Source organism: Rhododendron vialii, chromosome 5a (assembly GCF_030253575.1).
Source record: "Rhododendron vialii isolate Sample 1 chromosome 5a, ASM3025357v1".
Lineage (NCBI taxonomy): Eukaryota > Viridiplantae > Streptophyta > Magnoliopsida > Ericales > Ericaceae > Rhododendron > Rhododendron vialii.
The window spans coordinates 753,269-779,001 of record NC_080561.1 but is presented as its reverse complement, the minus strand read 5'-3'; the positions used below and the strand labels follow the sequence as shown (position 1 = coordinate 779,001).

General features: G+C 38.5%; 2 protein-coding genes across 4 annotated transcripts; one reads left to right on the top strand and one right to left on the bottom strand.

Moving 5' to 3' along the window:
* The first annotated feature begins 2,320 nt into the window (after positions 1-2,320).
* LOC131325323 (subtilisin-like protease SBT1.8) lies at positions 2,321-7,405 on the top strand. Its single transcript, XM_058357515.1, has 2 exons — positions 2,321-4,068; positions 6,423-7,405. The coding sequence occupies exons 1-2, from the start codon at positions 2,439-2,441 to the stop codon at positions 7,082-7,084; spliced, it is 2,292 nt and encodes a 763-aa protein (XP_058213498.1). The 5' UTR covers positions 2,321-2,438; the 3' UTR covers positions 7,085-7,405.
* Positions 7,406-8,118: 713 nt separating this feature from the next.
* LOC131325322 (guanine nucleotide-binding protein subunit gamma 3-like) lies at positions 8,119-12,225 on the bottom strand. Of its 3 annotated transcripts, XM_058357513.1 has the most exons (6): positions 12,157-12,173; positions 11,679-12,037; positions 9,457-9,509; positions 9,236-9,280; positions 9,110-9,154; positions 8,119-8,528 (listed from the first exon to the last, which is right to left on the bottom strand). In XM_058357513.1, exons 2-6 carry the CDS (start codon positions 11,814-11,816, stop codon positions 8,201-8,203), a joined length of 609 nt encoding a protein of 202 aa, XP_058213496.1. In that variant the 5' UTR covers positions 11,817-12,037; positions 12,157-12,173; the 3' UTR covers positions 8,119-8,200. The 3 variants fall into 3 exon arrangements, with proteins under 3 accessions (XP_058213496.1, XP_058213497.1, XP_058213495.1); XM_058357514.1 differs by having other exon boundaries at positions 9,110-9,151; positions 11,679-12,225; XM_058357512.1 differs by having other exon boundaries at positions 11,679-12,223.
* Between the last annotated feature and the right edge of the window lie 13,508 nt (positions 12,226-25,733).

The window sequence follows — 25,733 nt, the reverse complement described above, 5'->3', positions numbered from 1 at the left end:
ATGTGAATTGTAGTCTTTCCCTTAATATTAATACGCACCCCTACCTTTGGGTTATGTCTATGTTTAGTGACCCCGTGAATGTTACAATTCCTTTGGTGAAATGTTACGCCTTGTTTTGGTGAATATTATGTCTTTTTATATGGTCGTTATATAGTTGCACCTTTATAGATGTTACGCTTATTGGGTTAAAATATTGTGACTCTTTTCGGTTCAAAATATCATGCTTTTTTGTGGTAAACTGTTACGTCTCTTTGTCGCGAATGTTATGCATGTATTATGGGTACATATATATCATGTACCCAAAAGGGTGTGTCTTGGAGCTTGACCCACTAGATTAAGGTGAGAAGATGGCATGTGACAAGAGAGTTTTGTGGTTAATTGGTTTGCATTTACATAGTGTGATGAATGCGTGGGTTTGTAAACCTAACCCACTTTAGACAATTGACTGGAACCATTTTGGTGCAAACTTTTGCAACAGAAATAAATTTAGTTTTCTCATTCTACCTTTAGAAAAATATTCAATATTTATTCATAATATGAAGTTTTGGACGAGATGACAAAAATACAGTGGTTTAGAAATGTAAAATTAAAGTAGCAAGCGAAAAAAAAAAGGAGAAAAAAATAGTTTTTTTTTTTTGGTAAAACTTATTTTCGATGCGTATGTATAACGGTTACCTCTTTTCTAAGAAAATGTACAAAATAAATAGTCTTATTTTCCTTCAAATTTTCTCCTTTTGGTACTGCGCGAATTTCACACGTATCAAAAAGCTCCAAGCAAAGAAAATTTAGATTTGCTTGACAGTATCTACCCCTTTGCTATCTCGAAATATTAGATGTATCACTGCATGCCCCCTTTCTCCTTTCGAAATCTGAAATCCCTATCCTCTATCACAGATTCTTTCGTTTTGGACATTGGGAAATGGTTAGTTTGCTATGAATTTTCTTACAATGGTTCCTTCAATAGGTGTGAATGCACTTAATTCGTCAATGTGGTGTAAAATTCAAGATAATGAGCTGTAAAAGCATTTACTTCGTGCCTATCAACAACTATTTTTGGGCTAAATATACGAAGTTCATTATGTGCTGAAAAAAAGTAATTTATCGGTATCTTTTTCTCACCTGAGACTAGTTTAGTTCGCTACCCTTGCACTACATAAGAGTCACGAGATCCCATCCTAACCAAAAGCAAAAGTTTTTCATGTGAATATTTTTACCTATTTGTTCCCTTAATGGCCTCAATGGAACTATCAGTTGGGCATAAAATTAAAAATGATTGCAGCCTGTGTCTAGTTTGATATAATTAAGATACTTGTGTTTTTTAGCGTTTGTAAAACAAGATGGATCCATGTCAAAAAAAAAAAAAAAACAAGATGGATATTCTTCTTTTATTTGCCTACAATATATAACTCAATAAAGGCAAGAAAAAGAGCGTGTCACTTAACCAAAGAAAGTATGAAAAACATTTTTCTCTGTTTTGGAGTTGTATTTTTTTTTTTAATAACTGAGGAACAGACTTACAGCCGAGCCACAATTGGAGTAGTATTTTAAGAGCATATTATATATACTCAATGGTAGGACAGTTAGAGCTACAAATGAACTGAGTCATTTGAAAACTATTCGAAACTTAACTCAATAAAGCGTTGTCTGTGTTCGATTCCCATATTAGATGAACAAAATTTGAATATTCTAAGGCTCTGTTTGTTTGGGCGTAAAATGTTCTTCGGTAAAATATTTTACCTATTTTTCGGTGTTTAATTGTGTAAAAAATGAGGATGTAAAATATTTTTCATTAATTGGATGAAAATGACTTATCCTTAAATTTTGGAAAATGATATTGGCACTCCAAAAAATGATACAGACACTCCAAAATCAGTGTAATTCCAAAGTCACTAATCTTTGTTTTTTGGAGTGCCTCCATCAATTTTTGGAGTGCTAATATTATTTTCCTAAAGCTTTCGTAAGTTATTTTTCGAAATGAATCCATTGTCTTCTACTGCAATTCTCACTACTCAGTTTCTTCGATTGTCAGTTTTGAACCACGTTTAATTCTAATATTCTCATATCATTCTATCATTTAAGCCCTCTCTCTCTCTATACACACTATTTTGACGATTTCTATAAATATTTTTCAAGTGTCAATCAAACACTCAAAACATAAAAATTTAAAATTTATTTTCTGAAAAAATATTTTACATTGAAATAAACAAACGGATATTTGAATATTCTAACCGGTGGTGGCATTTAAAGTAATAAAACTAAACGACAAGGCCTTTCTGTAATCTACTTCCCATATATACCCGACACGAGTCCTTCCCCATCTTCTCTGACAGTTCACATTTCTTTCTCTCGATACAAAAATCCACAGTGTAGATAAAATACACACTTCCCACTCCGACCAGTATCAAAACTCCCCACTCTCTCTCTCTCTCTCTCTAGTCATGGAGTCGGTAATCTGGCTCTCCTTCCTCTCTCTCCTCCTCCCCTGCCTCGCCGCCAAACAAACCACCTACATTGTCCACATGAACCACAACCTCAAACCCTCCTCTTTCCCCACCCACCACCACTGGTACTCCGCCACGCTCAACTCCCTCACCACCACCTCCTCTGACTCCGACTCCGACTCCGATTCTCTACTCCTCTACACCTACACCACCGCCTACCACGGCTTCGCGGCCTCCCTCACCCCGTCCCAAGCCGAATCCCTCCGCCGCTCCTACTCCGTCCTCGGCGTCTACCAAGACACCCTTTACTCCCTCCACACCACCCGAACCCCCGAATTCCTCGGCCTCGACCCTCAACTGGGCCTCTGGGCAGGCCACACGCCATTGCAACTCAACCAGGCCTCCCAGGACGTCGTCGTCGGTGTTCTCGACACCGGAGTCTGGCCCGAGTCCAAGAGCTTCGACGACTCGGGCATGCCCGACTTGCCCGCCAAGTGGAAAGGCGAGTGCGAGTCCGGCCCGGACTTCAAACCCACCCTCTGTAACAAGAAACTCATCGGCGCTCGGAGGTTTTCGAGGGGCTACCACATGGCCTCAGGGTCCGACCCGAAAGAAAAACAAGAGATCGATTCGCCACGTGACTACGACGGCCACGGGACCCACACGTCCAGCACGGCCGCCGGGGCCCACGTCGCCAACGCGAGTTTACTAGGTTACGCGAGCGGAACGGCGCGTGGGATGGCAATCAACGCCCGCTTGGCTACCTACAAGGTCTGCTGGAAAACCGGGTGTTTCGGGTCGGATATCCTGGCCGGGATGGATCGGGCCATCCTTGACGGCGTCGATGTCTTATCGCTCTCTCTCGGTGGCGGTTCTGCTCCGTATTATAGGGATACGATTGCGATCGGTGCGTTTACGGCGACGGAGAAGGGCATTTTCGTCTCTTGCTCGGCCGGAAACAGTGGGCCCGGGAAAGGCTCGCTTGCCAACGTGGCGCCTTGGATAATGACGGTCGGGGCCGGAACGATAGACCGGGATTTTCCGGCTTATGCCGTGATGGGGGACGGCAAGCGGTTCACCGGGGTGTCGTTGTACAGCGGGAAGGGAATGGGGAAGAAACCGGTTGGTTTGGTTTACAGTACGGGGAAGAACAGTTCGAGTAATCTGTGTTTGCGCGGTTCGCTCGAACCGGACGTGGTGCGTGGGAAGTTGGTGTTGTGTGACAGGGGGATCAACGCGCGGGTGGAGAAGGGTTTGGTGGTGAGGGACGCGGGCGGGGTGGGGATGATCCTGGCGAACACGGCGGCGAGCGGGGAGGAGCTGGTGGCGGACAGCCACTTGTTGCCGGCGGTTGCGGTGGGGAGGAAGGTGGGGGACTTGATAAGGGACTACGTGAGGAAGGACGGGGCGACGGCGGTGCTGAGTTTCGGTGGGACGGTGTTGAATGTGAGGCCGTCGCCGGTGGTGGCGGCGTTTAGCTCGAGGGGGCCGAATATGGTGACGCAGCAGGTGTTGAAGCCGGATGTGATTGGGCCGGGGGTTAACATCTTGGCTGGTTGGTCGGAGGCTGTTGGGCCCACTGGTTTGGACCAGGATACGAGGAAGACTCAGTTCAACATCATGTCCGGTAAGCAAATCAAACGGCTAGAATTTCTGACGTCATGTTTGGCTGTTTGTTTTGTGAACTTGATACTCCTAAGTGGATGTCCAGATGATACAATTGGGATGTCATCCCAATTCATTGTGCTGATTTTTGGAGTACTTCACTTAGAGTTGAGTTTTGTTCACCCTCCACTTAAGAGGGTGAACATTGTATTCTTTTCTATTGGTTGAAATGATGTGAACCCCACTACGAAGTGATGTCATGCTTACTCAAAAGTGTATTGTATAGTAAGCATGACATCATATTGTGACAGCGTCCATACCATTTCAACCAATGAAAGAGGACAATGTTCACCCTCTTTCAAGTAGGGTGAACAAAATTGAACTCCTTAACTTAGGACCTGTTGATACTCGATCCGTACAAATTTGTTTGTCTAATTTTGGAATTTCAACTTTTTAGTGGCAACATGATTACTACTAAAGTTTTGAATTTTCTATTATGCCCCTCACTTTTTTTGACATTAAATGAGAGTGCGCATTGTTTTATGCATAATTTGTCAAAAGAGCCCATTAATTGAAACTTTTAAAGTCTATTTAGAATTGAACAAATATTTTGAGACGTTAAATTCAAAAAGTAGACAAATGGGAGGGAGGTAGTAACTACTATTGATTAGTGGGATCTTACCAGTTACTAAATAGTGAGCAATATAGGTAGGAGTTCATAGTGAGATAGATAGTTTGGCTACACTTGCTTATTTGCTGAAGCAATAGACCTTAAGCAAATGGGGAACCAAACGCGCCATTTGATGGACAAAAGAGTACAAATTAGGGTCTCTTGAGTCTTGATCATAAGCCTCTCCCATTCTAGTCATACAAATACTTAGAAAAGTTTGACTTGCAAATCTGATCCCTATGTTGTGTTGCGGGTTCGGGACATGAAAATTTTACGTGCATGATTGAAGCAAGGCCCAGCCCGGGAAACAGTACTGTGAATAGTTGGGACAAAAATATTCTCCACGAACCAAATGCAAAATGAAATGCCAAGATTTATTGTGCGAGGTCACGAGTCCAAGTGAATCACCATGTTTAGTTTGGTTTTCGAGGTGATTTCTTGGTCGCAATTCTGGCTCCATAGCAGTGCTGCTACCACCACCAACTTTCATTCATTCTTGTGCATAGCTGACCTTTTTTTAGCTGTTAAACATCGGCCAATGTAGTTAACATGGTTATAACTGTTCGCATTGTGGAGAGTCCAAGTGTAGCATTTTGCTTGTTAATTCGGTTCGAAGTAGGTCTTGAATAATTAAAGGTCGTGTAAGGTTAGCTAAGCTTGAGATAATTAGTTTGATAGGTGGTGTAATTATTCAGTTCTGGTGGTGGGCTTGAATGGTGATTGAGCTGGCATTCTAAGATTGTAAAGCACATGCTAAAAGCAAAAAGAGGTTAGGTTTGCATTAAAGCGAGTTGATTCTTAGCTTTTCTCTACTAACTTTTAGTCAAAAAATGTTCAATTATCTTTCTTTTTTTTCAACGGCGAAAATGATCAAATATCTAACTCAGTCACAAATTAGATGCTGGTCAATGTTTTACTTCGAAAGGTTAGCTGTTATTTTTTCCTAGAGAGTTTTGTTATAGAAAACAACATTTTGAAAAGTTCTCTTGAAAATTTGTTTTGATTATTAATATATGTTTGAATTCACAAACTCTTACCCTGACTTCAGGGAATTGAAGCATACATAGAGCTGGTGGGGCTACCTACCCTAGTGGTTTGCCATCACAATGCATCATAATTAGGCTGGAGATAATGGACAAGTCACTAGTCAGTATATGTTTGGCTGCCAAAAAATGAGGCCTTTAGAGCATGCTGTGGGCTGTGGTCCTACAATACCCTTTTAGCCTTGGACCATATGTAGTTGATCAAAACACTCACATGTTGGGATTATGCCCCTTCCAGTGGGCATGACCCACCACCCATAAGGGTCTCAAAAATGTTCAAGTAATATGATTTTTAGAGAAGTGAATAATGACTTTTTAACAGAAACTAGTTAGTGAAAGTGACACAAGTTGATCCTTTGTCTGTGATGGATAATTGCCTTCTCTTCTGCACTCCCATACTTGTGGAACCAGTATTGCTAGAAGTTTGTCCCAGAAAGTCAATGTGGGCTTGGCAGAAAAACTCACTATGAGGGCTTGAACCTAATCTCTACTCCAACAAACACCTATGCCCCATGAGGCAAATACCTATTTCACAGAGGCTCACTACTTGCGTTTATTTTCTTCACTCTTCTTTTTTTTGTTGTTGTTGGATAACCTGCTTTAGCCTATGTAGTTAATTTGCGTGTCCCAATTTTGATTTTCTTTGGCAATTAAATGTTATAGGTACATCCATGTCATGCCCGCACATAAGTGGACTAGCAGCATTGCTCAAAGCAGCACATCCAGACTGGAGCCCGAGCGCAATCAAATCGGCACTCATGACAACTGCCTATGTTCGCGACAACACAAAATCCCCGCTGCGTGATGCTGCAGAGGGCGCCTTCTCCACCCCATATGCCCATGGGTCTGGCCATGTCGACCCGCACAAGGCACTTTCTCCGGGCCTTGTTTATGATATCTCAACTGATGAATATATAGCCTTCTTATGCTCCTTGGACTACACCGTTGAGCATGTACAAACCATTGTCAAGCACCCAAATATCACGTGTGTGAAGAAATTCGCGGACCCTGGCCAACTCAACTACCCATCATTCTCAGTCTTGTTTGGCAAAAAAAGAGTTGTGCGATACACTAGAGAGTTGACAAATGTGGGAACTGCAGGATCTATATATGATGTGGCGGTCGATGGGCCACCGTCAGTTTCTGTGACCGTGAAGCCGTCTAGACTTGTTTTCAAGAATGTAGGAGACAAGCTGCGGTATACAGTTACTTTCGTGTCTAAGAAGGGTGCAGTACCAGATCCTAATTCATTTGGTTCACTGGTGTGGAGCAACTCTGAAAACCAAGTGAGGAGCCCAATAGCTTATGCTTGGACACAGCTTTGAGATTGAGAAATTATGCTTTGTGAGACTGAAAGAATTTTGGGTCTTGTTTGATTGGTTTGTGTAGTTTTTCTCTAGTGCCAATGTAGCAAATACAAGCTGAAAATAGCTCTGAAGAGTTAGAGATGAAAACAGAAAGGGAGAGAAAGAAGTTCCTCCTGAAATCCAAATTCGGTGTGCCAAGCAATACCTAATGTATTAGAATTAGGCACATCATGTTGGATAACTTTGCAGTTTGTGTTTTTGCAATGGAAATCGAATGTGGTTTTCGGCAGGAAAGACAAATAATGTGCCTGATTTCCTATTGCTTTCTTGGGGATTAAATGCTTCCACTTCTTATTGCTTTGTTTTGTTTTGATCCCAACTGCCGAGGATGAAAAATATTTGCTTGCTTCAATCATCTTTACATTCTAACAAGATGAACAAAAGAAGAGGATATCCTTTACCTTATATCTTTTATATTGTATGAACCAGAATTGCAGTTCCACGACCAAATTCATCCAAAACAATTGTGTCTGGGGAGCACCGAACTGGATAAACAAGATCAGCTACTGCTGATTCTGAAAATTTTCGGACTGTGAAAGCTTAGGTTGTCCAAATTCTTGGGTATTTCCTGAGTTGTAATTTGCTTAACGTCAATTTAAAAGAGTCGATTTATCCCACATATGAGTCAATGTTCCAAAATTGTGGTCTTATGGTCAGCCAATGAGATTTATTTACCTGTCTAAATTCTTTATGGAAATTGACTTCTACACTCCCCTTTTTACCACACACACTCCTTTTTTTGTCTTTATTTGATGTGAATTTACTCTATTGCCCCTTAATGTGTAAAAAAGTGAACTTATGAAAGGGTAAAAAGGTAAATTCACATGAATAAGGACAAAAAAAGAAGTGTAGGTGCAGAAATGGGGAGTGTAGAAGTCAATCTCCTTGTATTCATTATCGATTCCATCTCAAGATGACAACAGATAATTGTTTTGAAAAACATGCAACGGTCAATTCTGTAGTATTGGCTTGGTTCAATGATGCAACATAAGGACCACACACCAGCAATTTCATAACAAATAGAATGGTACCTTGAATAGGAAGAAAGATACCATTGGACTATTTCATTAAATCCTAGCAACATAGACAGGGGAGGTAGCAACAGCTTTTTGTACAACAGCAACAAAGGTTTAGCTTTGGGCATTTAGGACAAGAGCAACTACATCTACAATAGCAATCTGGGCACGAAAGACACCGGGGAGTGCAACACTTACTGCTGCAGCACGAGATCTTGTCAAAGCATCGCGAGCGAGGCCAGGAGCAACACCGACATTTTGGCATTGAACAATGAGTGCATGGATGACAGTTCCGTAAGCTGCAATTGCAGCAGCAGCTTGGCATTTCAAGATGAGGGATGCACCCAAAACAGCACATCCATGAGAAGTTAAAACAGGGTGCTCCACTGCACAAAAAAGGGTACATTACTTGTTAAACAAAATTGTATGCACGACTGAGACTGAGAGAAGATAATTTAATTTCCCTTGCACGAGTGCATCTAACAATATACAGATATTTCCATTTCAAGCTTCTGTCATTTCAAAGTAATACTCCTCCTTGGCCAATTGCACGTAGAGACAACATATCAGAAAGGCTACCTAGCAATAGTCTATCGGTTACCATGAGAAAATAATTGATAGGTGAAGTGTTGGTTGGAGTGACACGTATTCTGTAAACAATAACTATCTGAATTGCAATGGCACAACAAGTTTGTTGTAAGAGCAATACATCACTTTTGTCGAAAGAAAAGGGAAGAAAGAAAGAAAAACGAAATCCATTCCGATGCACATCAAGTTTGTTGCTAGAGAATCGCATGACTGCCTGAACTATGTTTTAACATGAACAGTAACTCTCTTTTGCTTCTTCCTCCATTCATATGGTGTTCCAGTAAACATTATGCTTTAGACAGCATCAATTTCGAAGAAATATGAGGCAACATAAGTACTCCATATATGCAGAAAAGATGAGCAAAGGACGAGAAGATACCAGAGCCATTTCCAGAATCGACAAGATCTACGAATCTTCCGACTTCTGGTAGACAAAGAAGTATGTTAAAAAGCAATCTCCAACTAAACTCCAAGAAAAAAAAAAGGTTGTTGAGCACATTCTTACGTAGGAATAAAAGGATCCGGATTTGTCACCGCGAAATCAGCAACCCTGGTAAATTGCAAGTCCAATCAAGTTTAGCTTTAGCAACATAACTGAGTAGATGTCTCCAAATGATACTTAATTTAAGAGAGAGCTTTGTTAGAACAAAAGAGCCAGATTTTAGAACGGATGTTTAGTAACTACATTCTGTACAATACGACACAATTGCGAGAGCAATCACATACTCTTTACAGCACCGGGAGGCAGGTGGAAGGCTTTCGACGAATTTTAATTCTCCCTGCAGCATCAACGACATTTGCACCGTTACAAAGAATAGGGAAAGGAGAATGGTAGGGATACTTCGCAGCTTAAACTTTCATGGCGGAAAATACCTATTCGTGTAACGACTTTACACAAGGAGGTATAAATAACTAAATCTCAAGCATATTAGCAAATCTTATTTCACAGATATCTTAGATGTGACATTGTAGCTGTGGTAACACAATCCAATTTCCAGCTTCCATTTCACAACTATTGACATGCATGTAATAAGAGAACTAAAATTGAAGCAGATAAAAGAGTTGTCCTAACATCAGATGCTCGAAGAAAGATAACATCCAACCGACTTGTAAAGTTAAGAGGTTAATCGTGTCCAATCACCGACCCTTTTGCTTGTATCACTTGTCCTATAGCTTTGGAGATCTATCCCAGTGATCACATTCCACCCATTAACTCACACTTTCATACTATTGATTCGAGAAATGGGAAATACCATGAAGTACCACACAGTGTGAGAGATTCCTCTAAAAAACTGAACTTTCGCAAATTGCATGGTTGAATCTGAGTAATAGAGGATCATCTATTGTCTAGCTGACTTTTAGATAGCTGCAAATCACCAATGGTTCAGAAGAAGTTTAATTGGCCACAGAATACAAAGTCGAGCACCTTAGAATGACCAATTGTGTTTACATAATCGGACCCTTTAATCGTTGTTTCTCTTACTCATGTCATTCGAAGTTATCGTTCAAAACTTGAGGTATACATGATCAACACGATGGATAACGGAAACCACACCATAATGCGACCATCTGGAGATAAGCATACGTTGGGGTAGAGCTCTGAGGTTCTTTTGAAACTCTTGAAGTACTTACAATGTCAAGGGTTTTAAAGTACAAGTGTAGCAAGTTAAATCCAGTGTCTCCCCCCTTCATCCAAGCATGCTAAATATGACCATTGCGCCCTCGATAGTGGTCATTGATGGTCAGTCATGTTTCAAGAGTGCAATTAGGCTGCATGATTTTACATTGTGTACAAAAGTGATAGAGAGCTTGTTGGATATCCCACTTTGTAGATCAAGCAACGATATTCGAACATTGACATCATAGATTCATAAACTCTTTTCCATTGTACTTGGAAAACCAGATAGCAATTTTCGAACGGGTTTCCACTTGAAGTTTTCTTTCCAATTTGGATAGGGGATGATTTCAATAATCAATATCAGTTGTTTTTATCAAGTTTACCTTTTTTGGGTAACTCAGGAATCAGAATGTTCAGACCAGCGTACAAGCACCTCAACTAACTAGACTAGCTTTCGCTCACCTGAATATTTTTCAGATAATCCTCCATTTTATCAACTTTTAGTTACTTGGTGTTCAGTTATTTTCCCTTCCAATATTTTTCGACACAATTTCTCATAGATGGTAAAGTATGGGGGTATGCATTCAAACTCAACCGAATCACAAAAGTTGTGCTCTGTTTCGGCAAAAACATGATTGCAAGAAAAAAAGATTGTCACAATCCTGAAAGTGATTGTTAGCAAGGGTGTAGCTATTGTGGGGCCAGTAGAAAACCGCTCAATAAAACTCGAGTAGCTAGATTTATTACTTGAAAAAATCTCTTCCAAAAATATCTCCCATTGTTTCGACCAGGGGCAGACCGTTGGAGTGTTGTCAGGGTGTCGGCCCCTGGTCGAAACAATTAGATTGGCTCCTATAAGTCTCTCGGAGGAGAAAAAATCTTACAACATGTGTGGAAAAAACTAACTGTTATTCCAAGTATCAACGAGTTTCTGGTCGCGCGTGTAAAATAAATTTAGACCTAGCAACTTTTGTGGTCACCGTAGAAATACAAACGAGGTTCGGGGGCTTGCTATGCACAAATTCTGTGTCCACCCCTGTTTGGGCCCTTCAACTCTCGACTCCCCTGATTGTTAGAAAGCGTACTAGCGCCTAACCGGTGGGGGGCGGCATTGGTGGTGGTTGTGGTAGTAGAGCCTCCGGGAAAATATTTTCTACAGAAATCAACTCATTTAACTTGAGGCAACCAAAAAAAACCCATTTTGATACTAGTACTAGTTTTCCACCACACCTACGAATCCCATAGGTTATAAAGAAAGTAAAATAAAACCCACAAAAGAAACTCAGCAAATTAACCAAAAAGAAACAAAGTTGGATTTCAAAAACCGAACCTCGAGAAAACTAATCTCCCTCTCCAACATCTGAACCTTGGCCAGCTCCCTCCGCTTCCCATACAAGTCCGGGTACTCCGGCGGAGACTTGGGCCGCGGCGGCGGCAACGATGGCACTACAGAGGAAGAACCAGCCATTGATTGATCACCCAACAAGCTCCTCAACACAGCATATTTAACACAAACGTATAGCAAACCGTATAATGGGTTTACGAGGGTAAAAAATGTCCGGAACAGCGCACAGTACAAACGTACTCAGTTAGTATATGCTTAAGTGCCCAACAGAGTAATGAAGTGACAGCAGCAGCACAGCAACAGTAGCCACCATTAAACACCCAATTGGGAAGCAGGGAGCAGTACTATAAGAAGAAGTAAAGAAAAGTGGGAAAATGAGGCAGTGAAAAAAAACGTCCAATGGAAAAATAATTTTGAGAGAAGAAGACAGGGGAAATAATTTAAGGGAGGAGGTGGTACTGACACTGCGGGATAATTATGGGGGCAGACCGGCAGAGTCTGAGACAACCAAAAGCTCTGCCAACAAACGCAGAATATGAGAAGTAGCCAAGTTGGAGTAGGAAAATGAACAACACCTATACGTTAATCTATACCATACGGTCCATACTTCTGCAAATGTATAGTAAAAATAATGCGAGATATCTGCTGGGAAATAAGTTTTTTCGGAGGAAATGAATTACGATCGTTCATTCAAAATGCTTTTGGATAATTGCAATACACTTCTATAAAATTTTATTTTATTCACGAAGCTCCGTGAATAAGATTTTTTCAAAAAAAATCCGTACCTTTTTAATAATACGCAAATGAATGAGTGATTAACCCAAGAAATTGATTGAGTTTAAGAAATTGCGAGACAGACGGAATACTAACTTCCCTTTTCTTTACGGATTACGGATGTGGGACATGCAAGGGGATCTCACAATTACCCTCCTTTTTATGCAAGGGGATGTTGCAATTTTTTTGACTTTTGGATTGGAAAAAGTATTTTATTTTTTGAAGTTTTCGTTTTGCGGACCGTGCAAATAATTTGTGAAGGAGGGAGTACTACTATATAATGAATTGTGACGAACTACTGTATAACTCGAGATTAATTAATCTGTTGACCTACGCGGATAGGCTAAGGGTTAAGCGTGTTAGCTAGCGCGGATCGTTACAAGTTTAATAGGCCTATATATAAGCTTAGTCACATAATCCATGAAAATGTCTTGCGCACATGCGCTCAATCCTCTCTCTTACAAATTTTTAGTAGGTTCGAATGTGTTTCAAAGACGTTTTCCCGCATCCAGTACTCCCGCCCGCGAATTATGTGACTTAGGCCCTGTTTTCATTAACCTAAAAGTGGTAGACTACAACTTTTTGACTCTCTCTTTATTCAAATTTTTTTCGTTGTTTGTTAGTTTTGCACAACTTTTATGCATTATTAGTTTCATCTCAACTAAATGAATCCAAAAAAAGTAAAAAATTATGACTTTTACACAATTATTTTTTGAAATATCCAAGAAAAAACCCAAAAATGAATGTTTCAAAAAAATACTTGTGTAAAATTTGGCACAAAAGTAACAAATACGAAAATATATTTGAATAAAGACAACAAAAAAAATTGTCTGAAACTTTTAAATTAACAGAAACTTTCAAATTTTTTTTTTTTTTTGCATTTGTTGGTTTTATGGCAAACTTTTATGTGATATAAGTTCATCTCGACGAGAGGAATGTAACAAATTATGACTTTTACACAACTATTTTAGAAAATATCCACAAAAAAAAAACTTACAAAATCAGTTTTTGGACTTTTTATTGGACATTTCTCAAAAATACTTGTGTAAAAGTCATAATTTTTTATTTTTTCGGTTTCTCTCATCGAGACGAATCCATATTACATAAAAGTTTAACGTAAAACAAACAAACGCTAACAAAATTTAAATAAGAACAAAACTAAAAAATCGTGATGCATAAGTTAATTATTAGCGTGAACGAGGCTGCGAGGAGAATGTGTAAAATGATACTCCCTCCGTCCAAATTTATTTGTCCCAGTTCTATTCTAGCTGAATAAAAAAAACTAGTTACTCCCTCCATTCCAAAATGACTGTCCCGTTCGGTCTCCAATGCAAATTTTAAATTGTCAATATCTTTCAATCTACAATGTTTTTAAAGATTTTAAATTTTTTGTATAAAAGAATTAATTAAGATCTATCATATAAAATTTATATTGTACATAAAATTCATTATAGATTAAAAGATATTAACAATTTAAAATTGAGATCTATCAAATAAGATACATATTGGATATAAAATTAATTACCAATTTAAAGATATACTCCCTCTATTCCAAAATGATTGTCCCGTTTGGTCTCCAATGCAAATTTTAAATTGTTAATATCTTCAATCTACAATATTTTTAAAGATTTTAAAATTTTTATATAATAGAACTAATTGAGATTTATCATATAAGATCTATATTGCACATAAAATTTATTATAGATTAAAAGATATTAACAATTTAAAATTTGTATTGGAGACCGAACGGAACAGTCATTTTGGAACGGAAGGAGTATATCTTTAAATTGGTAATGAATTTTATATCTAAGATAGATCTTATTTCATATATCTCAAATTGTTTTATAATACAACGCTTTCAAAATCACCTAAAATATTACTCCCTCCGTCCCAAATTGGATGTCAATTTTTGATATCTGTGCCAATTTCAATTACTTATATCTTTCAATATGGATATCAAAATATATGCAATATGGATCTTGTTTAATAGTTCTTGATTAGTTCTATTATATAAAGTTTTCAAACTCATGAAAAATATTATGAATTGAAAGATATAAGCGATGAAAAATGACACGAATTTTAAAAATTATCATTCATTTTGAGACGATGAAAATATAAATTATAATATATGATCAATTGAAAAATAATACGAACCCTTAAAAGTGTGAATTTGGAACGGAGATAGTACGAGGATATGATGATTATGGATAGCAATAGAGATGGGTTTGGAGAGAAAAGCCTGGATTTGGTGGTACGAAATTCAACAGTGGGCAAATTATGGGGAAATCCTACCTTTTTACTCCATTCTTTTGAAAGTTTCTACTTGAAAGTTAGCTGTATTGCATTTCTCTCTCTCTCTGCCTCCCTCGAGAAACACTCACTGCCTCGGTTTCTGTGCATTTTGTGTCTGTCCATTTTCAATCGATAGGTCGTGATGGTTGCAGGGTTTTGTACTCAGATTTGCAGTGATTGAGAGATAGAGAGACAAGAGACGGAAAGTAGACGCCGTACCCTCTTCCCGCACGTGACTTCTGTGTAGGAGAGAGAAGAAGTTTGGGCAAATAACATTTAGCCCTTCTAAGTTTACTTAATGCCTCACTTACCTCCTTAATTATTTAACAGTAAAGATATAGGTACCGAAAGGGGGGAGGGAAAACGTACCGACTGGCCGCGCTGGGCCGTCTCCGGCCACCGGACAGCCGATCCGAGCAGTTCAAAAATTCTATAAAAAAAAAGCAATCGGGCCCCCGGGGAATCAACGGCATCCGAGGTGTGTAGGGTGCTTGATCCGAGCACCCCTTTTCGTGTATATTGGGTGCTTGGATCAAGCACCCTACACACCTCGGATGCCGTTGATTCCCCCAGGGACCCATCGCTTTTTTTTTTATAGAATTTTTGGACTGCTCGGATCGGCTGTTCGGTGGCCGGAGACGGCCTGGCGCAGCCAGTCGGTACGTTTTCCCTCCCCCTCAATCGGTACATATAGCATTACTCATTATTTAATCTTCCGACGGGATCTCTTTAGCGTTTGTTCACTTTTGGGATTCCAACGACGGGATCTCTTAAGGGTCGGTTCATTTTTGGGGTTCTGAGAACACGGTTTCGAATAAGTTTTCTCTCTACTTATTACTCACATCTCTCTATCTCTCTCTCATCACTTATTACCCTAAAAACCTACCTTAAAATTTTACTATCAAACAACTCTTTAGATATATATCGAACAATTTATGTTCATTTGCTCAGCAAAAATTGCCACATGAATCTATCATTTAGGAGAGAAAAGAAGCTTGGGTAAACAACATTTAGCCCCTCTACGTTTTCTGAATGCCTCACTTGCGTCTTTAATTATTTAATCTTCCAACGACGGGATATCTTAAGCGTTTGTTCACTTTTGAGGTTCCGAGAATACGGTTTTTGATTGAGTTTTCTCTCTACTTATTACTCACATCTCTCTCTCTCTCTCTCTCTCTCTCTCTCTCATTACTTATTATCCCAAAAAACTTCCTTTAAAACCTTATATTAAACAACGCCTTAGATATTGAACAGTTATGTTCATTTGTTTAACAAAAATTGCAACATAAGAGCCACATTAATCTATTGCTCCAAGTTTCACCCAAGCCAAAATTGGAAAATTCTAATCAATACTCGGCCGAAACTCACATCTATGGAGAAAACGGGTGTCGTAACCTTATAGAGTGAATTTAAAAAATTAAAAGGATGAAAATTTGAAAATTTCATGGATGGACATAGCATAATGGTGATCGAATGTTTGTTGCTCAATTACTTGTGGGAGTAAGACTGTTGGCGAATGATTATGATTTGGAACATCCCCTATTGGCCTTACTCATATTGTAATATTCATTTACCTCTCTCTTCACTCATTCTCTCTTCTATTTTCTCTATTAACTTTTGTTCAGATGAGCTGTCAACATAGGGTTACAGACTTATAATTTGAAACAAAAATCTCACTATTTTCTCAGAACAATTTTTTTTTTTATTGGTTCTGTGTTTAGTAACACAGGAGGGTAATTTCATGAAGAAAGAGGGGAGAAGAAAGTTTGGTATAATGATAAGGACTAGAGTGAGTATCAAGTTGAAGATTAGGACTTGATGAGGTAAAATTAATATGTGGCGGATGCGTGTGTCAGTAAGGATGGATGGAACTGGTTAAAGACGAATTTTTTTGAACTGTGGGTAAGAAGAATTTGATTTGGATTTTGGTGTATGTGGAATTTCGAGCAGGATGATATGTGCTGCTTTATGCTGGAATGGGAGGCGTTGTAGTGTACTCATCGCACTACACTGTGTAGTACGATTGATTTGATCTTCCATTTTCGGCATGAACGACTTGGATTTAATCCGAACTTCTACAAATCATAGACATTCACTATTCGGATGAAATTCGAGCCGTCTATTGTCAAGATGGACGACTGAATTATCCGCACTATATGTATAATGCGAGTGTGCACTAGAGCACCCCCGGTTCCGCTTATGTGGGAATGGTTGTCCTAAGAAATAAACAGAGGTTAAGAATTAGGCTCTGTTCGCTAAGGTTCTTATCTTTTAAATACTTATTTTTTGCTTTATGAGGCATGTTATTCTTATTTGTATTAGTGGAACACACCTTAAATTGTGAAAAATATATTTCAAAGGTCAAATCGAGAACAAAGTAGTAATAGTTTTGGTGACAAAAGTGGAATACTATTTCTGAAAGGAAATTGATATTTGTACTCCATTTTTTGCTATCAACACTTCATTTCATGTCTTTCAACAAAAAAATTATACTTTCAAAACAAAAAAATTATATATATATATATATATATATATATATATATATATAGTGTGAATACAATTTTCTATCCGAGAATGTTTACCCATTTTTTATCGTACGAAAATGTTGACCTCGAGTTTGGGTTTTGTGCATAGCCTAGAGTTCTTTCTACAGTATTAAACACTCACTGTCAAATCGTAGCGTGTGGGTTTCGCCGTTACAGTCACCGACTGGGATTTCTCCGGTAATGGATATTTGACATTGACGTTTAGATTCGGAATGTCTAATTAGTACTACCTCCTTCCTAATTTAATTGTCACTTTTGAGAGTTCGTGTTATTTTTTAATTGATTATATATTGTAATTTATAATATTTTAATTGATTTTGAAAACATTGCATTATAGAACAAATAGAGATCTATCAAACAAAATTCATATTGGATATAAAATTCATTATCAATTTAAAAATATATCTAATTTTTTTATCCAATTAGAATAGAACTGGGACAAGTAAATTGGGACGGAGGAAGTAAATTTTCCTTATGCTTTTCCTAATTTTTCCTCAGAGAATGTACGAACATTTTTAGTGTAAATTTCTAAGAGAATGGAAATAATTTTCCTAATTTTTTTTTCAAACACTTGCACGAACACATACACCTACACAATCCACACGCCCATGGAGTGAAGTGCAATTGGTTCCTCTTTTATACTCCAATGCTCGCGGATATGGTTCGATTTCTGTAAGCACCCATCCACCTTCCTAATCCATTAGAATAGAGTAGCTTATGATTAACGAATGGTAAAAAAAAAAAATCTCATGTGAAGACCCCACACACAATGTAAGTGTAGTGCGCGGGCAATTTAAATTTCAAATTATTTTTCGTCATTTCATTTTTCTTATACAGATGTATATTTAATTAACATGTGTAACGGCTATAAATAAACCGAGTAGCTCGTGAGCTCGGCTCATTTAGTAAACGATCCGAATGGAGCTCGGCTCGTTCGACAAAAGCTCAGTTCGTTAAGGGAGGCTCGACTCGATTAAAGAGGCTCGTTTAGTAAATGACTAAACTCGGCTCGTTAAGGGCTCGGCTCGTTAAAGCTCGAGCCGAGCTCGAGCTCAAGTTTTTGGCTTGTTAAATAAACGGGAGGCGGGGGGCTGCCCCAAGGGGGCGGCAGCGTGCTGCGGTCCCGGGTTTTCGGGCCCATTCCGGTCTCGCTCCGATGATCGAAAACGCTCATTTTGTAGAGCTCGTCGAGTAAAATAACTATGCAAAAAATCAGCTTAATTGGATATCATTAAGTACCTGATCGGAACCTTTTTATCTTAAAAAGAATGGATCCGAAACACTGAATCAAATCCACTGTAACCCATGGACCGAGAGTTATATAGGCTCCGATCAGGCACTTAATGATATCCAATTAAGCTGATTTTTTGCATAGTTATTCTACTCGACGAGCTCTACAAAGTGAACGCTTCTGATCATCGGAGCGAGACCGGAGTGGGCCCGGAAACCCAGGACACGATTCGTTTACACCCCTATGTGTAAGGAAACAGGGGAAAGGTGTAGGGTATGTCCGGTATGATGTCCCTTCATTGTATTCTTTCAGCATTTATTGATCGTTCATATTGTATTCTTTCAACATTTATTGATTGGAACAGGTTTCTCTCCGGTTGTTCACATTGATCGTTTTTTTAGTTCTTTCCGTCACTATTTTGGTGATTCTAAACGTTTATATTTTAAAGTTCGTCAAAAATATTTTCCATGCCAAAAATGGCGATGACCCATTACCGTTTGATATGGATTATCAAACCATACAGTTTCAAAACACATTTTATTTTGAACAAAAAAATATTGTAACACAAACTCACTTAACCCATTCATCTGAAGACAGATACATTACGAAATCATATCAACCGGTATCTAATCATCCTGATTTTTAGCATGCTCAATGTTTTTGACAAGCTCTAAATTAATTATGAATGTTTTCGATCATCAAAATTGTTACCCAAATTATGCAACCTAGAGGGGGGGTGAATAGGATTGCTAGTAATAATTACCAATAAAAATTTATCTCTAACAATATATGCAAACAATAAGTATGCAATCAAAATAGAGAGATAGAGAGATAGAACCCGTTTATAGTGGTTCGGTCCGGATTTGTCCACGGTCCGGCCCTACTCCACTTCTCCTCAAGCAATTACTTGAAGGTTAGACTAATCTTTAAAAGATTACAACTTGTAAGTCTTGCGGGTGCTTACAAGAACCGAATGCCTCTAGCTTTCCCGAGGAGCTAGCACAACCGCAAGAATTTTCTCCGAAAACTTCTCAAAAACAATAACACCCAAATTCCAACCCGAATTTGGTCTTCTAAGCTTTCAAGTGTTTGACTCAAACACTCACTTAGGAAATACAAGTATGTGAAGAAGGTATGAAAATTATCGCTCACGACTTGTACAAATTTTCTCTCAAGAATAATATGAAAGTGGAAGAACAATGAGAATTTTTGGCTTTGATCTTTTGAGAATTTTCTCTTGCAATAATATGGAATGTTGTAGCTTGTGTGTGTACTCATTAATGAGTTCTTGATGCCTTATATAGCCATCCATATGCTTCCTAGCCGTTGGAAACTAGCCGTTGGAACTAGCCGTTGGAAACTAGCCGTTGGAAACTAGCCGTTTGAAACTAGCCGTTGGAAACTAGCCGTTGGAAACTAGCCGTTTGAAACTAGCCGTTGGAAACTAGCCGTTTGAAACTAGCCGTTGGAAACTAGCCGTTTGATAGAATGGTCATCCGGGTGGTCGTCCGGTTGTCACAGCTTTCTGTTCAGACAGCCGGCTTGTCAGCCGGTTCGTCAACCTGTGGCTCACAATTTCATCTAAATAAACCGTTAAAGCATGTATTGAGCTCAATAAAGTCTTTGTAAATATAAATCATGAATCCAAGAGACTTTATGCTATATTTCAAGGTCACGAAAATATTTAATTCGGGAATCGACTTTTCGATAATTTTGTATTTGCCGAATAAAAATATCATTGAATTAATCATCAAAATAATTAATAGAGATGCATATAAATTTTCACAAATTATAATGCATACATTTTTCAACAATCTCCCCCTTTTTGATGATGACACAAAATGATAGTTTTTATTCAAGTAGGAGTTATGCCAATCTCCCCCTTAATACATGCACCAAAGCAGTTATCTATGATCAACGAGTAATAGCAATAATCATCAGATCATAGCAAGCAATTTTTTTAAATTTGCCCAAAATGGCAAGATAGATCAATTAAAACTTGGCTTTTTCTCCCCCTGTGACATCATAAAAAAAAAACTAAAAAGAGAAAAACAATAGGGCCATGGTTCCAGCACCATGCCGCTCTTGCCCTGTAGCACTCTATCTTCGTTCATTGAGAGCTTGGCGTCCTTGATTTTCGTATTCTCGAATAATGGCTGCTACAACGGCAGCTATAATGCCAATCCAATACCACAGAGTATCCACATTTACATTCCATCCGAACCATGGTGGTATTCTCATGGTAAGTAACGCACACAGCAGAATGAAGATAAAGAGTTGCATCCAAATGGTTTGGATAAACAACCTGAACTCTGCTCGTTCGGCATCTCTTTCGTAAAACTCAAACGGTAACCCTTGCGGTATGTTTGCCATTGCTTGATGAGAGATTTAGGCCGAGAGAGAAGGAAAGATAGATAGATGAAGAGATAGAGAGAGTGTTGTTGAATTTATAGAGAATGAGAGAAGTGTTTGAGGATAAGGGATAGAGATGCAGCGCCGAATTGTTTGAAATGGTGCGCCGAATTGATTGAATTGCTGCGCCGAAAGAGAGATAATAGGGGATGCGGCACCGAATAGAGATAGGATAGGGGATGCGGCGCCGAATAGGACAAGAATAGGGGTGGCGCCGAAAAGAACAAGAATAGGGGAAGAAAATTGTGTTCGGGTGTTTATTGTTGTGTCCCCTTAATACATGCTCCCCCTAAAAGAGAGCTTTTTTAAAGAATGCGAGGGGTATTACCGAGAATGATTATCCCTGCAAGCTTAGAGACAAGAAATTCATATCGGCGAAGTATATAAGAGACAATTTAAGCACTAAGCCATGAAGTTCATACAAACTAAGTGTAAGAGACTTAATAAATCAGAGTTAGCAACGCAAAAGCTTGAATAAGTCTCAACCTCACGGTTGTCCGGTTGGACATCCGCTTGGACATCCGACTGACTGTCACGACCCTGACCCGCCCCTTGAGGTCTTAATCATGACAAATGCCAGTGATTTCTAGCAGAGGGCTCCCAAAAGACAGATTTCCAAAACCCACGAAATTATCAGCATATAACAGATTTGTTCAAGACTCAAAATAAATGATCAAACTTGATTCTTGTACATCTAACCAACACTTAAACATGTAAAGAAGGTAGGAGATCCCTACCTCGAGGGTTAGAAGCAAGCCCGAACATGGAGGAAACCTCAAAGTGCTCCGATCATGATTCTTCTTCGATCAATAGGAAGATCTCGTCGCGTAGAACAACTTTAGTACTTGGGATTTTTCCGAAATCTCATTCTAAGGCGATGAAATCGAAGAGAGAAGTTTGGACGAGAGGTGAGAAAGAGAGAGAGTCGGTCGAGGGAGTAGAGAGAGAGAAACGTGTGTGTGTCTGCCCGGAAAAGAAAAGAAATATATGTGGGGGAGAATTATCCCCTACACACACCTTCACTTATACACCCATGCATATTACACTTGCATCCCGAACTTCTAAATTCTAGCACATTCGACATCCGAACTCATTCTCCATTTTATATCACAACTCATGCCTTAATAAAACATAAAGAATTATGGAAATAAAATACGGGTCTCTACACTGACAAATGCAGGTTAAGTCCAGAAAGCGTTTAAGAGGAGTAGCATTAAAGACCATAAAACTGTTTTTCTGCATACCAAACACAGGAAAATGAATCATATGATAAAATGTTTGGAGGGTGATTTCTTTATCAAGATCATTTGTACTCTCCATCAAGTATGATATTTACGAATTCAATCAACTCAATATTGAATCCAAAAAAAAAAACTTTTGACATCAAGAACACAACTTTTTCATAAATGATTAGACATGCCGAGTTCTCGTCGAATGAAACAAAATTGTTCTTCACCAAGGGGTTTTGTGAAAATGTCCGCCAATTGCTTGTCGGTACTAATAAAGTTAAGTTCAATATCTCCTTTTTGAACATGATCTCTTATAAAATGATGTCTAATCTCAATATGTTTTGTTCGAGAATGTTGAATTGGATTCTTGGTTAAGCTAATTGCACTAGTATTATCACATTTAATAGGAATATGATCATATTGCAAATTGAAATCCTCCATTTGTTGTTTGATCCACAATATTTGGGCACAACAACTTCCGGCCGCTACATATTCCGCCTCGGCGGTAGATAGAGCTACGGAATTTTGTTTCTTGCTATGCCAAGACACTAGAGAGTGCCCTAGAAATTGGCAAGTCCCACTTGTACTTTTACGATCAACTTTGAAACCTCCAAAATCCGCATCCGAATAACCAATTAAATCAAATGCAACTCCACGTGGATAAAACAATCCTAAGTCATGAGAACCGGCAACATATTTAAAAATACGTTTAATAGCTTTTAAATGCGATTCTTTAGGACATGATTGAAATCTAGCACACATGCAAACACTAAACATTATATCCGGTCTACTTGCAGTGAGATAAAGTAATGAGCCGATCATACCTCGATACATCTTTTCATTGACGGCCTTACCATTCTCATCTTTGTCTAGCTTAGTTGATGTGCTCATTGGTGTGCTCATTGGCTTTGATCCTTCCATGCCAAACTTCTTAATAAGTTCTTTCGCATACTTGGCTTGGTTGATTAGGATCCCCTCATTAGTTTGCTTGATTTGAAGTCCGAGGAAGAAGTTAAGCTCCCCCATCATACTCATTTCAAATTCACCTTGCATACACTTAGCAAACTCTTTGCACATATTATCATTAGTGGCACCAAAGACAATATCATCAACATATATTTGAATAATGAGCATATCTTTACCTTTGGCTTTAATGAAAAGAGTAGTATCAATTTTTCCACGAGTAAAGCCATTGTCAAGCAAGAATGAACTAAGTCTATCATACCATGCACGTGGTGCTTGCTTCAAACCATATAGAGCTTTTGAGAGTTTAAAAACATGATCGGGGTATACATGATCTTCAAAGCCGGGAGGTTGTTTGACATAAACTTCCTCATTTATGAACCCATTCAAAAATGCACTTTTCACATCCATTTGATAAAGCTTGAAATTTTTGAAAGATGCAAAGGCAAGCAATATGCGAATAGCCTCTAATCTAGCTACCGGTGCAAAAGTTTCTTCAAAATCAATACCTTCTTCTTGATTATAACCTTGAGCAACAAGTCTAGCTTTATTCCTAACAATATTTCCGGATTCATCTAGCTTGTTACGAAAAACCCATTTAGTACCTATAATAGTGTGATCAAGAGGCTTAGGTACTAATGCCCAAACTTTATTCCTTTCAAATTGATTTAACTCATCTTGCATGGCCAAAATCCAATTTTCATCATCTTGAGCTTCCGGAAAGTTTTTAGGCTCAATTTGAGAAACAAAAGCTTGATTTTCACAAAAATTTCTATGAGACGAGCGAGTGGTTACCCCTTTCGAAACTTCTCCAAGAATCAAGTCCTTTGGATGGTTTTGCACGAATCTCCAATCCTTGGAAAGATCTTGGTTGTCTCCCATGGCATCTTGAGGTTGATTAATAACTTCATCTTCTTTGATTTGAGAGCTTTCTACTTGAGTATCACCATCAACTTTTTCTTGAATTTTCAAGTCATGAATCTCATGTGTAATTTCTAAGTCATCATTATCAACAACATCCTTAGTAGCACAAGGATTAGATTCATCAAAGGAAACGTGAATAGATTCTTCAACAAGATTAGTGCGCTTATTATAAATTCTATATGCTTTGCTAGTAAGAGAGTAACCAATAAAGATGCCTTCATCCGATTTTGAATCAAATTTACCCAAGTTATCTTTTCCATTGTTTAATACATAACATTTACAACCGAAGGCATGAAAGTAATTAATGTTGGGTATTCTACCATTCCAAAGCTCATAAGGAGTTTTCTTGAGGATAGGCCTAATTAAAACTCGATTCAAAATATAGCATGAGGTATTAACGGCTTCCGCCCAAAAATATTTTGGCAAAGAGTTTTCACAAAGCATAGTGCGGGCCATTTCTTCCAGAGTACGATTTTTTCTCTCTACTACTCCATTTTGTTGAGGAGTACGAGGTACGGAAAAGTTATGACCAATACCATGTTCATCACAAAACTTTTCATATAAAGAATTGTCAAGTTCTTTTCCATGATCCGTACGAATGTTAGAAATAACAAAGCCTTTTTCATTTTGAACTCTTCTACAAAGTTTAGTGAAATTAGGATAAGCCTCATTCTTATGAGCTAGGAACATCACCCATGTATATCTAGAGAAATCATCAACAACAACAAGACAATAATAGTTTCCACAAAGACTTGGAGAGCGAGTTGGTCCAAACAAATCCATATGAAGTAATTGCAAAGGTCTAGTAGTTGAAACAACATTTTTGGACTTAAAAGAAACCTTGGTTTGTTTTCCTTGTTGGCAAGGACCACAAAGTCTATCTTTTTCAAATTTGATTTTAGGAAGACCTTTTACCAAATTTTTTCTAGAGAGTTTTGAAATAGCATCCATACTTGCATGTCCTAGGCGCCTATGCCAAAGCCAACTATTTTCACTCAAAGCGGAAAAACATTTTATATCACAATTACTTAAATCATTGAGATTAAAAACATATACATTTTCAAGTCTTTGTCCAACGAAGAGTGTCTTGTTGCTTTTGACATTTTCAATGATACATTTGGATTTTTCAAAGATAACACGATTTCCTCTATCACATAATTGACTTATGCTAAGAAGATTGTGTTTTAAACCACTAACAAGTAAAACATCTTCAATAATAGGAGAATTACCTATATCACCGATTCCTATGATTTTGCCTTTGTTGTTGTCTCCAAATGTGACATGTCCACCATCTTTAGGCGAAAGAGAATTGAAAGCCCTCTTGTCACCGGTCATGTGTCTTGAACATCCACTATCAAGGTACCAACTTCCTTCCTTGAGAGAACTTTTGAAGCATACCTACAATAGCACATCAATTCTTGACTTTTGGTACCCAAATCATCTTGGGTCCTTGAAGGTTAGCATTGATACGGTTCTTAGGAACCCAAACCTTTTTTGCATTAGAAGATGAGTATCCTTTCATAGGACATGTAGGAGAAATATGACCAATTTTACCACAATAATGACATGTCAATTTAGAATGGTTAGAAGGAGGAACATCTTTTCCAAAAAGATTTTTGTGTTGAGTGGGATTATAACCAATTCCGGCCTTGTGAAAAGAAACCATTTG